Source organism: Lactuca saligna, chromosome 5, assembly GCF_052625555.1.
Source record: "Lactuca saligna cultivar CGN05327 chromosome 5, ASM5262555v1, whole genome shotgun sequence".
Classification (NCBI taxonomy): domain Eukaryota; kingdom Viridiplantae; phylum Streptophyta; class Magnoliopsida; order Asterales; family Asteraceae; genus Lactuca; species Lactuca saligna.
The window spans coordinates 316,809,203-316,826,571 of NC_136421.1; the positions used below are offsets into that span (position 1 = coordinate 316,809,203).

The window sequence follows — 17,369 nt, forward strand, 5'->3', positions numbered from 1 at the left end:
TTATATTATTAATATGTGTATATCGTTGTATAGTAATATTGATGCATATAATAACAAATTAGTTTGTCTTAACTTACAGTTTTTCCACATTTCTTTTCTAGTGGTCCACTCTCAATAATTCTACCCCAAAAAGTATTCTTGTATTAATTGTTCATTATGTATTTTAGTTATCATGTTTCATCACAACAAGTATTTCCATAATCTTCTTTGATTTTAGGAAAGTCAGTAATGTGCTTCTAAAATTACTATTAAAGTCTTTCTTCAATATGTCATAATAGTACCTACTTCTTTTAGATTATTGAATTTAATTTCTGTATGCAATCGCTCTCCTTCTTCCAACCATCTTCCTAAATGTCAAACTAGTGCATACCATATATCTTTATATTATTCTATGATGATGATTATTAATTCAAAAATTAAACTTAAACTATTGTCCATAAGATAATGACCATGATGTAATAAAGAAAGAAAGAAAGAAACTCCCATTTCCATCTTTCTTATTCTGATCAGAGGTAAAGAAGATTCAGAAGTTGCCTGAATTAAGGCAATAATGGACAGACTGGTTAAAGCAGATGTGAAGGAGGTGAACATGGTGTTTACCAGAGGTCAGAAGTGTTCTACAACCTTCAGATTAACCAATCTCATGCACACCATGTCCGTTGCTGTCTCTCTCAATACTACAAACCCATCGCTCCTCTCCTTCATTCACCAATTCTCCATCATTCCTCCTCTCGGTACCGCTTCTTTCACTCTCATCCTGTCTAAACCGTCCGATCATCCGCCGCTCTCGACCCCACCGGACAACGTTCTTGTCCGGTCATCCATGCTGCCCACCGGAAAAGCCAACCAGGAAGATCTCCGGAGACTGTTCTCCAAACATGGCCCGCATATCTTTAAGGACGTCACGATTCCGATCTCCTTTGTTGGGACTCACGTAATCGAACACCTGATCTCATCTTCCTCTTCCAAAACCCTAGAAATCGCATTTACTTTATCAAAAGCCATTTCGTTGTGCGAAGAGTCACAGCTCACTTGCTTACTGAGATCCGCTGCTATGAACGGGAAGTCCTACGTTGTCTCCTCTCTGCTCGACGCCGGAGCCGATGTTAACAACCGGGATTCCGATGGTGTTTCCGTGATGTCGCTGGCTGTCAGATCTGGAGATCTGGACACGGTTCGGATTTTGATGGAGTCTGATTGTGTGATTGATCATCGAAATGACCGACTCTTGCACGATGCAGCTTCTTTAAACCGGGTGGATTTAATGGAAGTTTTGTGTATGGGTTACTTGGATATCGATGTGAATTCGATTGATTCAGAAGGTCAAACACCTCTTCATGTTGCTGCATGTCATGGCTATATTGAAGTACTTGAGTTCTTGATTACTTTAGGAAGCGACCCCGATTTAGCCGATCACAACGGCTGGACTGCCCTCCATTGCTGTTCCATGGAAGGTCATTCAGAAGCGGTTGAATTCCTGCTAAACTGTATCAGTTATGTGAAATATGCGGTAACTAAAGAAGGAAAGACTGCATTCGATCTTGCAGTTGAAAACGAGCATACAGATCTTTACGATATGTTACATTTGGGAGATGTTTTACATCGATCAGCAAGAAAAGGAGATGTGAATGGAATGAAGAATTGTTTAGCAGAAGGTGCGAAGGTGAACGGAAGGGATCAGAATGGGTGGACGGCGTTGCATAAAACGGCTTTTAAGGGTTGTTTTGAAGGGGTGAAGGTGTTGCTGAATCATGGTGGTCGGGTGGATGTGGTGGATGGTAGTGGGTACACGCCGCTTCATAGGGCGGTGGAGGGAGGGCATGTTCAGGTGGCGATGCTATTAATCGGTCATGGAGCAAAAGCTAGCATGAAGTCTCTTGCTGTCCATGATTTAGATTCTTTTAAGAATTATTCGCAAGATAAAAAGAGCTTATTAACAAGTATGTAATCTAATGTATAGTTTATACTTCGTAGTCTTAATAATCACGGAAATAGATTACTTATCAGAAATCATTAGATCTTTTCGACCCTTTTTTCGGGGAACTTGTATATTACAAAGATATATGATCTATAAATTTCTTAAAACCATTTAGAATTTTGATGCAACATAACTTTTGATACGATGCAAGAATGGAAGTTAGGCTCAGTGCAACTACTTACTTTCCACATCACTATCACTCCCTCTCTTCCCCTCCCATAACAATTCTTTTGAAATTTATACCTGTAAAGATTGTTAAGATCACGATGGTTTTTGGGAATATAAGACCGGGATCGTAAAATTAGGATTAGGATCCTAGAATCCTTCAAAATAAAACATAATTTTAACTTATAATTTTAAAACATAAAAAATATCTCAAACATTTGGTTTTTAATTCAAAAATTATAAAAACTTCAAAACATTTGTCACAACTCATAATACAAAATGATAAACGGTAAACTAATAAATACTAAAAGACATACAGTGGTAATTTATTTTTTCAAAAAAAAATCAATGGAAGGTAGGATCGAATCGAATCTCGATTTTATGATCCTACCTACGAATATCATACGATCATACCCCAAATATGATCCGTATACGATCAGACTCGTTTTTCATGTCTAGGATCATACGATCCGACTCGTTTATCATGTCTAGGATCATACGATCCGGCGTTCGATTTCGATGTTCTTGACTGTTTTGATCCACTAGACTGCGAAGTTGAATTCGGTTGAAGGACCCACTTTGGCCCCTTACGACATACGCACCATGTTTTTTGATGTGAAAATGTTTTTCCTTTGTGTTTTTTTATAAGTTTCAAGCAACGTACTCACAATGTTGAAATCTTTTCTATCACTAGCACACATATTTTGAAGATTATTAAATATGTCGTTGAAGCTTGTGCAAGCTAGCCTTAACTCACGCCATTTTTCGTTTAGGTCGTCGTTTCTCTGGTAAATGCACTTACCAATTATATTATGGAATTGTGTTAAAACTTGCTTCCAAAAAGCTGAAGTAGATTGATTGTTGCCTTTTCTAGAATAGATGGAGACCGACATCCAAGCTTGCAACAAAGTCGCTTCCTCTTCATCATTCCACTTTAGTTTTTCGAATGTTGAGAATCGTCATTTTATTTTTCTTTCGCGGTGCTTTTTTGGGTTCTTGAGTTTCGGCAACAATTATGCCATCGTCTTGGAATGGGTTTTTGTTGATATTGATTGGTTGTGAAGGTTGTGGTTGCCAGTATTGGAATGGGTTTTGTTGATATTGATTGGGGTTGGGTTGTGGGTAGTTTTATTGGTATGAGGATTGTGGAAAGAGGTTTTGTTGGAATGTATTGGGTTTTTGTTAATATTTGTTAAGGTTGAGATGTTAGTATGGGAGTTGCTAATTGTTGAAAATTGGTTGTTATTGAATTAGTGTTCCTTGTAGCAAATTCATAAACTCTTGGCTTGAGTAATAATTTGGTGTGTTTGGGATGTTTGAGTATTGATCTGTAATGCTTGTTTCAGGTATCAATTACTTTTCAAAATTTTAGGGTTTTAGACTGGAACTCGACGAGTTGGGGAGCTCCAACTTGTTGAGTAGAGATCATTTGTGGGACGCGGGATTTAGGATCCACTCGACGAGTTGGAAGGCCCAACTCGACGAGTAGGCGTTGTAAAGGAAAACCCTAATTTTTAGGGGTTTGCACCCTATATAATCTCCTTACAACCTTGAGGCTGACCTTCCATCAGTCTCCAAACCCTAAGAACGTCAATGCAAAATCCTAATCTCTATTGTCTTTCATATTGTGAGCTAGAGTGACTTTTGGAGCTTAAGAAGAAGAAGATAGTAAGAAAACGGAAAAGACCAACAAACAAAGTCCTCACTCTTGAGCTTGACCATCTTGTGGACTATTGTAAGCACTCAAAATTTGATTTTTATCTTAGAGTATGGCTAGATCTTGAGTTTACTCTTCATTTCCTATCATTCTTGTCAATTACATGCATGGGTTTCATAAAGTTTTCAACTTTATGAATCTACAGGGCAAAAATGGTCCCATAGTGGGCTAGATCTAGCTTTTGGTCAAGCATGTACATGGTGGGATAGATCTAGATTTTAGGGTATATTTTCCCTCTTTGGCCATTTTGACTTCAAGACATGCATTAGACATGTATGTCCATAAAGTCTCCATCTTTGGAACGTTTTGAGGATTAGAACCTATTCTGGAAAGGAGGGATTCCAGATCTCTAGAGTCTTGAACCATATGGCTAAGCTTTCGAGCTTTCGAGCATTCGGAGTGGTTCTAGAGGATAAAGTTGGAAACATTATCCTTCTCGACACATTTAGATTTCATATCTAAGCCATATAGTCCTTGCAATCAACGTATCCTCTGAATGAGCAAACAGGGGGTAAAAATCGACAAGTTGCTCTGGCAACTCCATGAGTTGGATCGGGTTTCCCAGTCTACTAGATATTGAGTGCACTCAACAAGTTGATGAAGCAAATCGGCAAGTTGGCTAGGGTTTGTCCCGGTTTTCTGGACTCTAAAGGAGCTCGACGAGTTGCTAGATGCTCTCGATGAGTTGGGGTCAACATGGACTGTTGACTTGGACTTTGACCAAGTTTGACCTTAAGGGTATTTTTGGTATTTCAAAATTTTGACAAAAATAGTCAAATGATGATTGTAGGCAGTTGAGTTGGAGCTGCGCGTTGGGACTTGTCCAATCTTATCTTATCAGTTCAGCATTCTTGAGAATGTGAGTCTCCTCACCATACCAATAGGTCGAAGGCACCAAGGCTGGCCCATTTTATGATATGTGGTACACCAGTTGATGTAGTGTTATGTGGCATCATTGTTGATTATATGCTAGTAGGTATGCTAGTTGTATATGTGGTACACTTGTATGAAAGACCATGGGGGACCCCATGGCACTTAGATGTAAGATGATATGGAGAGCCCATCGCTTTCCTATTACAGACTATGGGGAGCCCATGGCACTTGGATGTAAGACCATGTGGGGAGCCCATGGCATCTTGGAGTAAGACCCTGGGGGGAGCCTACGTCATCCCTATATGTTTTATGCATGGCTTATATTGTTTATGTAGCTTTTATAGCTAATATGATCTATGTGATTATGTGGACTGTGTAGGGTATGCTCTGGGGAACTCACTAAGCATTAGCTTACATTTTGTTGTTTTGTTTTAGGTACATTTGAGCCTAAGGGAAAGCGCAAGGCTTGATAGCACGACATACGCTCTTCAGCATTTGATTTGATGGGACACTGTGATGTTTGCAATAAAATGTCGATGTTATGGATTTTGAAAATAATTGTCATTGTTACTTCATATTTTACGGGAATGTTTTAGTTAATTAAAAATGAAAATTTATTTGAAAATTTGGGTTGTTGCAAGTTGGTATCAGAGCCTTGGTTTGAGGGATTCGGACACACTCTCGAGTGTGTCATGACTCAAACTAAGGAAATGGTAAAATTGTTTTCAGAAATAAAAGTTAAAAACTTCTTAAAATAGAAAAGAGGAGAGTGCAATGCGCGTGATCGGTCGAGCCAAGTAATCAGTTCCCCAATATGTTAGCCATGGTATACTGATATTTGAGTTATGATAATCGTATGAATCGTGCTATGTGTCTTCTTTCGAAAATGTATACGGTTGGGGTCTTATAGCCTCAAAATGATTGATTTGGCCTTATTTTCTGTTCCTTGTCTGGTTATGGTCTTAGGGTAGAGTTGGTGTTTCAAAATTCTATTTGATCCTATTCTGTGAATAATTTGTATGTATAAGGCAACCTGTTATGATTGACTTCTGGTTTGATATGGATGGAGTAAATCTTAGGATAACCTAGGATTTGAGCTATGCGGTAGCCTGTGAGATATGATTTGTTTTGGGACGAATTAGACTTATCAGGTAGATCCTTGGGGAAGGTACAGGTAGGTGTGGAAGGTAGTATTGGGCTTGTACTACTGAAAGCACAGGACATGTACCTGAACCAATGTTAGATATGGAAGCTCTAAGGAGAACTGGTGTGGGAGGATCCCCTCTTTTGGCATCATGATCAGTATGTTTTATGGTATTTCAGTTGTTAGGTTTTGATCATAACATCATTCATATGGTGTACATGCAACCCTAATTGCTTTGGATCTAGGTTTTTCTAACTTGAACATACAACTATGAATACCAAAGCAATAACCATATAACTAGCATACATATATCGAAAATCACATATGATTAGCATTAGAAACTTTACCTCACTTGTTATATTGTAATAACAAGAATTCCTTGACCTTTGAAAGCTTACTGCCCCAAGTGTTGCACCTCTAATGGAGTCACAAACACCACTAGCAACAAGGAAGAACAAGAGAGAGAGAGAGAGATAGAGAGAGAGAAGGAGGAGGAGGAGGCTTCAAAAACGTCTAGGGTTCTCTTAGAACTCTTGGACACGTTTTTGGGAGCTAATGGAGTCCTTTTATAGTTGAGGCTTCTAAGGTATTGAACATGAAACCCTAATTCCCTTTGCTTAGGCCCTAAGAAACATATGGACTCCCATTGAACAAGCCTTGGACGAAATCTTTATGGACTCTTATAAAGATTTTGTCCACCTTATACCAATAAGGTCCATAAGCCCAAACTATAAATATTACCGATTTACATAATCAGTCCCCATTAATTTAATCAGTCTCTTTTGATCACCAAATTAATTTTTGATCAATACTAATTAAATAATAAGATTTCTCAATTAATATATTATTATTTTAATATATTAATAAATCATAATTAATCCTCTTTCTCCATGATTCATCCTATCAGTTGCTATGGTGAATGCAACCCAAAAGGACCATGCTCATAATTAAATCAAGTACATACCAAAAATAGTTATGGGCTTAGACACCTAATCCAACAATAGTGCACTATAGTGGTGACACATTTTGGAGCAGGGGGATCAGGATCAAGATCAAGATTCGGGTATGGGTCGGGTGACACTACCGAGCCCATTGATGAGAGATTGTGCGAGCTTATTACATTCGAGGTTACGAGGGGCACCCTTGACACTACCCCAATGATTTTTGGGACAATCAAGGAAGGGATGATGGAGATTATGGAGGAGAGGCTCGGGGCATTCAGATCCGAGATTGTTGTGGGCCAGTCGGGGCTCGTACTCCCTCATTCCAGGAGTTCAAGGCGTGCGGGCGCCAAAGTTCTTTGGGGATAGGGACCCCATAATTAGCTGACGCTGGGTGGTGGACATAGAGAACACCCAACGCACGAGTTCTTGCCCTGATGCGACAAATGTGGGTTTTGCTTCATGTATGTTGATGGATCGAGCCTGGGATTGGTGGGGAGAGGTGACTAGCCAAGTGGGAGTAGCCGGTGTGGCTGAGATGACATGGGCAAAGTTCTTTAGGAGTTTCGATTTGGAGTTTGCACCACCCATCGAGGTGCAACAGCTAGTGAGGGAGTTTCATGAGCTCCAATAGACCACTGAGACTATGACGGAGATCACCGCCAAGTTTCGGGAACAAGCACTATTGATCCCACAACATGCTACCAACGAGGATATGAGAAGGAGAGGTATGATTCCATATTGAGGGATGATATCCGAGAGTTTGTGAGCTTTACAGGGTGCAAAACCCTAAATGAGATGATAGAGAACGCCCATGAGCGGGAGATGGAGTTGGACTTTCGCACTAAGCGGAAGCCTGAGCAAGCATCGACAATAGTATGTTAGGCTAAAAATCCTAAGACATCGGATTCTTCCAGTAGGGGCCAGCAGGGTCATAGCCGGTGTGCCAAGTGCGGTAAACTGCATAGTGCGGCTTATCGAGCGGCAGGATCGCGATACTACGCATGTGGCTAATCGAGCCACGTGATCATGCATTGCCCCAAGAAGGGCTTGATTTGTTTCCACTGCAACCAAACCAGCCACAAACGGGCCGATTGTTAGATGTTTCAGGGAGGAGGAGGAGCGGTGGTGGCGCCTGCGCCTGCCATGATGAGGATCACGGATGGCTGTCCTGCTAACTGCTCCAGCGGTGAAGAGCCACACATTTCAGTTGTCTACAGAGGAGGCTCGGGTAGCGCCAAACGTTGTGGTTGGTATGTATTTATCTTCCACTATATATTGATTTGCATTGCTTATGTGTATACATTTGTGCTCATGTATAGGGACCCTTTTGGTCAATGTTATTTCGGCTCACGTTCTATTCGACTCGGGTGTTACCCGATCGTTTGTATCTCATGTGCTTAGCAAGATGTTTCGGGATGAGCCAGGGAATTTGGATTCCCCGCTTGAGGTTGAGATTGTGGATGACACCACCCTGAGTGTTGTAAGGGTGTACCGGGACTGTGTCCTGAATGTGATTGGGGAGAGGTTTCGTGTTGATCTAGTCCTGATATCGTTGTGAGGGCTGAAGGTGATCGTCGGGATGGAATGGTTGGGGGTCAATGGGGCCATGATAGATTGCGAGCGTCGGTTGGTGAGTGTTTGAACCCCAAATGGGGTAGAACTGGTTATTCATGGAGAGAGAGCCTCGCAGGGGGTCAACCCTCTGTTCAGCTGCAAAGGCTAGGAGACTTCTTCAGCAGGGTTGTTCGGGATTTTTGGAATATATATTGGATACAATGGTTGAGACCCCGATGGATTTGGGCAGTGTACCTGTTGTACAAGAGTTTTAGGACGTCTTTCCTGAGGAGTTACCTGGAGTGCCTCCAGAGAGGCAAGTGGAGTTTCGCATATACTTAGTGCCAGGTGTCGCTCCGATATCCAAGGCACTGTACCGACTAATGATATGTGCATAATTAGTTAATTATTTAGCACATATTCTTAATCATTTTTGATTAATTATGTGAACAATGTGGACAAAAAGTACTTAAAATGGTTTGAATTTTGTTTTCAGTCCAGAAGACATGCTTGGAAGTAAAAGGGAGCAAGGGAAAGCAATTGAAGACCAACGAATGAAAATAAGAGACAAAAGACCACCTAATCGGCGAGTAGACAACCCTACTCGGCGAGTACACGCGGATGTTCCAGAAGATAGCTACGATTCCTGATTCAAGACGGATAATTATGCACCTACTCGGCGAGTTGGTCTTGCTACTCGCCGAGTACACCCTGTTTTGAGATATCTATAAAAATCGAATCTTTATCCAATGGGGCAACATTCCTGGCGATTTTTCAAGGTTAAGCTGCGACTAAGAGCCCTAGAAGACGCTGAGGAACCCTAACCTTCAATCTTTTGAAGAATTCAAGCAACTAGGTTAATCCTACCACTTAGATTTAGGAATTGAATATGTTTGATCTAGTAAAACTTGTTTTTGTGTTTGCTTCTACTGCAACTATGAACTAAATTCTTTTTTGTTTATGTTTGGGGAATACCAAGGAATTCCTATGGTTTAATTATTAGTTTTTGTTTGATTGTTTATTGGTGATCTATTAAATTAAGTTTGTTAAAGAACCTTATGCATTAATCACTACTATTTTCTGTTAATTGGAAGACAATTAGGCTGCATGAACATCTCTTAGTTGTTAACCTCATATGTCTATGTGAACACTAAACCATATGCTTAGAAGTAATGATTATGAAACTAAGATTAATAAGACAATAGGAAGATTAATGTGTGAACTTGTTTGAGAAACCATCAAACAAGAGGTTAATTGAATTAGTAACTTAATTGACCACTACAAATCTTATTTAATCCAAATCATAAATCTAGGGAATTAATTAGTTTAAACACTTGATCACCGCTTAAATTAGTTAATTGTCTAAGGGTTAGGAGTAATGAACATGAACCTAACCATTATAATTGGTAATCAATAACAATTAATCTATCATAAATACAAATAACCATAGGAGTGAATTGGTTGAACCTAAATAGAAACATCTTTATCAAATTTGGTGAATTAGTTGTTTGCTTTAGTTATTTAGTTAATTTAGTGTGCTTAAGTTTCTAGTCTTGCAAAACTAGAAGAAACCCCTTTACTTTTATTAATTGTTTTAGTTAAAATTAGTTATTAGTTTAATTTTCCGTTCCCTGAGTTCTATACCTTACTTACTAATCTATACCACTAAAAGACAGGTTCATTGCCTTTGTGTGCTAAATTTATAAAAAGTAGGGATAAAACAAGTGCATTTTACACACATCAAGTTTTTGGCGCCGTTGCCGGGGAACGGTTCTAAATAACTAATCTAATTCCTAATTTTTTCGATCCTTTGTGTGAGTTTACTTGCATAGAGTTCATTTATTGCAATTTAGTAATTAGTAATTAGGTTTTAGCATCTGTTTTAGTTTTAATATTACGTTTAGAATTTTTCAAAATTTCACTGATACTCGTCGAGTGCAGTTGCACCTACTCGGCGAGTACCAGTTTATTTAGCAGTTAATTTTTATTTTTTTTAGTACATTTTTTTTGTTCTTTTTACGCTTTTATTCTATTTATTTCAGGACTTTCATGACCAGAGGATCAAACATACCACTGGTACCCCCGTTTGAAGATCCCGAATCTGCATTGAAAAGGAACAAAGGAAAGGACGTGGAGAGTTCAAGTACACCAAGGAAGTTGCCTTTGTCCAACTTGAAGACCGTTTTTGGGAAAAAGAAGAGTTGTAAATCAGGAGCATCCAGTGCTTCTTTGATAATTGAAGATCCAATTCAAGAAGATATCGGGTACGAGACCGAGGAAGAAGAGGAGCCTACATACGAGCACGAAACCGAGTCCGAGGAAGAGTTAGCTTTCACAATGGCTAACATTGATTGAATCCCCATGGGAGAATGGAAGAAGAGGATGCGCGACGATAATGGCTCGGGACTTGTGCAACCCGCAATTCCCGCGACTGCTACCTTCGAGCTAAAGGGTCATATCCTAGCTTCACTCAAAGAAATACCTTTTATGGGAAAGATCATGAAGATGCCTACAAGCATTTGGATGAAGTCAATGATGTAGCTGATTACTTCAATATTCCAAATGTAACCCGCGAGACTCAACTACTTTGTATGCTTCCGGTAATATTCAAGGGTGCTGCCAAAGACTGGCTCAAGTCACTTCCCCCCGAATCAGTCACTACTTGGGCCAAGATGAAGGAAGAATTTATTGATCACTTTTTCCCACCTTCTAAGATAGCCAAGCTGAAGAAGGCCATTGCAAACTTTGAACAACAAGCTGGAGAGTCGTTATATGAAGCATGGGAGAGGTACAAGAGTTTGCTAAGAAATTGCCCCCACCATGATCTAAACAGCCAGCAAGAAGTCTCCATCTTCTATGATGGAGTCAATGTCACAACTAGGCAACTACTAGACTCGCAAGGCCAACTTACAAAGAAGCCGCCCCCGGTGATTAAAGAACTGATTGAAGAATTCTCTAAACACTTTAGAGAATACCATAACCCTAGACATGATGTCACTAGGGGAGCCGCTTATGCTGCTACTGAAGACTTATCCGCGGTCATGGCTATGCTAAAAACCATGGATAGGAGAATGGATAAAATGGATCAAACGATCCATGCTATTCGGGTGGGTTGTGAAAACTGCAATGGGCCTCACCTCACTAGAGACTGCGATTTAGATGAGAATGGCAACAAGAAGGCGCAAGCGTGTTACTCGAGTGGAGACCGATATGATGAAGATTGGCGTAAACAAAAGAAAGGGTGGCTCCCTTATGATGAGTACAAGAAAGCCAAGGAGGAGAAGTATAGACAAAAAGGGAGAGGGTTCTACCAAAAGGAGGAGCCGGTGCAAGAAAGGAAGCCGAGTTTGGAAGATATGCTCACTAAATTTGTAGCTGCGTCAGAAAAAAGGCATAGTGATCATGATGCTGCAATTCAAGAAACAAGAACCATGCTCAGGAACTAGCAAGCATCTATCCACAATATAGAAACACAGCTTGGGCAACTTGCTCAACAACTTAACCAAAGGTCACCGGGCGAACTTCCTAGCAAAACCGAAAATAACCCACGAGGCGCGCACATAAACATTGTCACAACAAGAAATGGGAAGATAATCACTCCCCTGGCACCTATTCGGACTGAAGCACCCAAGGATTCACAGAAGGATGAGGCAGAAAAGCAAGCAGAAAACCAAAATTTACAATCTGACAGTCCTACTCGCCGAGTAGGGCCGATGGACTCGACGAGTACACCATCAAAAACCGGTGAGCAGGTTCCTAAAAAGCCTTACCAGCCTCCAATGCCATACCCAGCCCGAGCTACGAAAGAGAAGCAGGAAGAGGAGTATCAGAAGTTTCTAGACCACATCAAGACTCTTCAAATCAACATACCTTTCATTGAAGCCGTCATGCAAATGCCCAAGTATGCAAAGTTCCTTAAGGAACTTCTCACCAATAGAAGAAAGATGGAAGAAGTGAAGAAGGTAGTGCTCAATGAAAACTGCTCTGCTGCGATGCTAAGTAAGTTACCAAAGAAGAAGGGTGATCCGGGGAGCTTGACTTTACCTTGCCAATTTGGCAACTTGGCTGCTATTCATGCCTTAGCTGATTCTGGAGCAAGTGTGAACCTAATTCCACACTCATTCTTTAAGAAGCTGGACCTCCCGGAACCAAGGCCAATTCACATGGCAATACATTTGGCAAACAAGACAATCACCTTCCCAAGAGGCATATGCGAAGACTTACTAGTGAAAGTGGATAAATTTGTCTTTCCTGCTGATTTCATCATTCTAGACATGGAGGCGGATCCACAAGTTCCAATCATCCTTGGAAGGCCTTTCCTCAACACGGCCAGCGCTATAGTAGACATGAGAGACTCAAAGCTCACCTTGCGGGTCGGAGACGATTCAGTGACATTCGGGGTGGACCAAGCTATGAAGTATTCTAGGAGTAGTGACGACACAGCATTCTCAATAGATATGCTTGACAAACTATTGGAGGAAGACATACCTGAAGATTCCAGCAAGTTTACAGCTTTAGATGAAGCATTTGATCCAGAAAAAGATTTAATGGAAATTGAAAGGTTGTTGGAAGAAGTAGAGTATGAAGAGCTAATGAAGCAATCTGACAGTCCTACTCACCGAGTAGGACCAATCTACTCGCCGAGTACCTCTGAAGAAAAGTCAGAATTCGTGAATGCAGCCACCAACTCGTCGAGTACCTTACCTGCACTCGGCGAGTCCGTCACTCAGAACCAACGAACAGAGCTCAAAACGTTACTAGACCATTTGGAGTATGCTTTTCTGGAAGAAGGCAATCAAAAGCCAGTAATCATAGCCTCTGATCTGTCCAAGTCTGAAAAGGAGGAGCTCGTGCAAGTGTTGAAGAAGTGGAAACGGGCCATAGCATGGAGCATCACCGACATCAAGGGAATAAGCCCATCATATTGCTATCACAAGATCAATCTAGAAGAAGGAGCAAAGTCGGTGGTACAACACCAAAGAAGGTTGAACCCGAACATGCAAGAAGTAGTCAAGAAGGAAGTGGTCAAACTCTTAGATGCAGGAATCATTTACTCCATTTCTGATAGCCCATGGGTGAGTCCGGTCCAAGTGGTGCCCAAGAAAGGAGGGATGACGGTCATAACCAACGAAAAGAACGAGCTAATCCCGACACGAACGGTAACCGGTTAGAGAGTGTGCATCGATTATCGAAAGCTAAACGATGCCACTCATAAAGACCATTTTCCTTTACCTTTTATTGATCAAATGTTAGAAAGACTATCGGGCCATAGCTATTATTGCTTTCTAGATAGATTTTCGGGTTATTTTCAAATACACATAGACCCAATGGACCAAGAAAATACCACATTCACTTGCCCAAGTGGGACTTTTGCCTATAAACGCATGCCTTTTGGGCTATGCAATGCACCTGCGACTTTTCAAAGGTGTATGACAGCTATATTCCACGATATGGTGGAAAAATTCATGGAAGTTTTATGGATGACTTTTCCGTTTTCGGATCTTCTTTCCATGACTGTCTCACAAATCTTGACTCAATGCTTACTAGGTGTGAGAAAACTGACTTGGTCCTCAATTGGGAAAAATGTCACTTCATGGTAAAGGAGGGTATAGTTTTGGGCCACAAAGTTTCCAAAAAGGGAATTGAAGTGGATCGGGTAAAGATTGACACCATTGCCAAATTACCCCCACCAACTAATGTGAAGGGCATTAGGAGTTTTCTAGGACACGCAGGTTTTTACCGGCGTTTCATAAAAGATTTTTCCAAAATAACTAGGCCTCTAACACAATTATTACTAAAAGATGCACCATTTAATTTTACTAAAGAGTGTTTAGAGGCATTTGAATTTTTAAAGGAAAAATTAACTAATGCCCCGATCATTATTGCACCAAATTGGAACTTACCCTTTGCGATTATGTGTGATGCTAGTGACTATGCATTAGGAGTTGTCCTTGGTCAAAGGGTTGATAAGCACTTTCAACCCATATATAATGCTAGCAAGACTTTAAACCCAGCCCAAGAAAACTACACCACCACTAAAAAAGAGTTGTTAGCTGTGGTATATGCTTTTGACAAATTTCGCCCTTACTTGGTTTTATCTAAAACTACTATTTTTATTGACCACTCGGCTATCAAGTATTTGTTTTCCAAACAGGATGCTAAGCCAAGACTGATACGATGGGTGCTACTTCTTCAAGAATTCGACATAGAGATACGAGACAAGAATGGAATGGAGAACGTAGCAACTGATCACTTGTCAAGGATAGAGAACCCGCAATTTCAAGAAGACAAAGATGGAGACGACTTTCCGGACGAATACATTATGGTGTCAGTGGGAGAAGAGCCATGGTTCGCAGACATAGCTAATTATTTAGCTACAAAATACATCCTGAAGGACTATAGCAGTCAACAAAAGAAGAAATTCTTTGCTGAAATAAAATATTACTTTTGGGACAACTCGTACCTCTTCCGAAGCTGTGCGGATGGTATCATACGAAGATGTGTGTTCGGGAAGGAAAGCCGGAGAATACTAGAGCATTGCCATAGCGGGCGCATGGGAGGACATCATGGAGCACACTACACTGCAAAGAAGATCTTTGACATTGGGTTTTATTGGCCTACAATCTTTAAAGATGCAGCCCAATTTGTCAAAGAATGTGATGCTTGTCAAAGAGTGGGAAACATTTCATCTCGAAATGAAATGCCACAACATAGTATCCAAGTGTGCGACGTGTTTGATGTGTGGGGAATTGACTTCATGGGACCATTTCCCATGTCCAAAGGAAACAAGTACATACTAGTAGCGGTCGATTATGTATCAAAATGGGCAGAGGCACAAGCGTTACCAACAAATGACAATGACGGACGGGTAGTGGTGCGATTCTTGAAGAAGCTATTTTCACGCTTTGGCGTTCCGAAGGCCCTAATCAGTGACCGAGGCACACATTTTGCCAATGATCAATTGGAAAAGGTGCTAAAGAAATATGGGGTTACCCATAAGTTCTCCACATCATACCATCCACAAACTAGTGGACAAACCGAAGTGACAAATCGAGCCTTGAAGCGAATTCTAGAGAAATCGGTGGGAAGAAATAGCAAGGAATGGTCGGATAAGCTAGATGATGCATTATGGGCTTTTCGTACAGCTTTCAAAACACCTATTGGTACTACACCATATAGGTTAGTTTATGGAAAGCAATGCCATTTACCGGTCGAGCTAGAGCATAAGGCGTATTGGGCTATAAAGAGGTGTAACTTCGACATGGAAGAACTAAAGAGCAACCGGTTGATGCAAATGAATGCCCTTGAAGAGCTAAGGAATGATGCATACTCTAGTTCATGGCTTTATAAAGAGAAGACCAAGAAATGGCATGATAAAAGGATTAAAGATAAAGAAATCCATGAAGGCCAAAAGGTGTTGCTTTTCAACTCGCGATTAAAGCTTTTCTCGGGCAAACTCAAATCAAGGTGGGATGGTCCTTTTCTGGTGAAGACGGTGTTTCCACACGGTGCTATAGAGTTGTTAACAAGAGATGGCACGCCCTTCAAAGTTAATGGTCATAGAGTAAAAAAGTATGAAGAAGGAGTCCCCCGGAATGAAGGATTGGAAGAGTTGCTGCTGGAAGGGATTGCAACTACGTAGAAGGGGAGGAGTCCAGCTAATGACTCCATAAAAAGAAGCGCTTCTCGGGAGGCAACCCGAGTCTCAAGTTTGCATTTTCTTTCATTTTCTTTATTTTCATATATTTTTTTTCATTTTTCTTCATCTACTTTTATGCCCATAACTGTTTGAGGACAAGCCATGCTTAGAGTGTGGGGTGGATGGTTTAAAAACATGAATTAATACATTACTTTTTCTAAATATAATTTTTTTTCAATCTGTGACATTTACTCGCAGAGTAGAGTCGTGTGTTCGGCGAGTAGATGCCCGGTTCAGTTAAAATGATGTTTAAAAGCACTTCTACTCGGCGAGTAGACCCATTCTACTCGGCGAGTAGCCAGTTTAAAAAGAGTGAAACGTAAATCTGTAAAAAAAAAAAAAAAAAAAAGGGTTTTCAACATTCCATCCCATTACTCGTCGTGCAGCAGCCTTTCAACCATTTTCAAGTTGCTTTCAAGATTTCTTCAATTTTCTACTCAGTTCTCCCTATTCAAGCAAAAAGGTAACATCTTTACCCTTTAAATTCATGAAAGGTTTGATTTTTATCATAGATTTGTCCAGATTTTAAGTGATTTCGGATTTGGGGGGTCTTCCTCAAACTCTAGGGTTTTGATTTAGTCACAAATTAGATAATGTTAGGAGTATTTTCTTCAATATCTATGGTTAGATAAGTAATTACAACAAAACCCTATGAAAAAACTGGACTTTTGGTCAGTCTACACAGATCCGACACTCGATCTGTCATGGTGTTCATACTATTTGCCGAGTAGAGTCGTGTACTCGGCGAGTAGGTAACAGTCAGACCCAATTTTTTTTGTTTTTAATTACTGGGTGTTGTTTGTTTGTGTGTTCTTGATGTTTGTATGCATGTATCATGGCAAGAAGGGGTCAATCTTCGCGAGGGGGAAGCCATGGTGCTATGCCATGGCTATCTTTTCAACAAATTACTTCCAAATGGTCAAAAACAAGAGCCCTAAACAGACTGGAGGCACTCAGGCAGAAGGGATTTCACCTTCCAAATGCAGTGGATGGGAAATGTTGGGTTGGAAGAAGAACTCACCACGTACTTGGTAAAGGATTGCAATTTGGGATATGCCAACATAACTTGTGATGGGTTGTTGCAGTTATTTAAGATCCAAGAGTCGGTTTATGCTGAGTTGTGCTGGGAATTTTTTGCTACCATCTCATTTCGAGGTGGTAGTGAGTTCTATAATCCTAACACAATCTCTTTCTCTTTGGGCGGGGAGCTGCGACAATGCAGCATGGTGGAGTTCTCATGGAGGTTGGGTGTTTATGATCAAGACATGGTAATGACAGACTATTTTGAAGCTTTC

At 40.6% G+C, this 17,369-nt stretch overlaps 1 protein-coding gene and 1 non-coding gene across 2 annotated transcripts; one reads left to right on the top strand and one right to left on the bottom strand.

Moving 5' to 3' along the window:
• Positions 1 to 236: 236 nt before the first annotated feature.
• Positions 237 to 2,095, top strand: LOC145048701 (protein VAPYRIN-LIKE-like). The gene has a single exon (XM_078997286.1). It carries the CDS (start codon positions 551 to 553, stop codon positions 1,946 to 1,948), a length of 1,398 nt encoding a protein of 465 aa, XP_078853412.1. The 5' UTR covers positions 237 to 550; the 3' UTR covers positions 1,949 to 2,095.
• A 9,000-nt stretch (positions 2,096 to 11,095) lies between these two features.
• Positions 11,096 to 11,202, bottom strand: LOC144999080 (small nucleolar RNA R71). Its single transcript, XR_013660605.1, has one exon. It is a non-coding gene; the product is annotated as a small nucleolar RNA R71 (small nucleolar RNA).
• Positions 11,203 to 17,369: the final 6,167 nt, after the last annotated feature.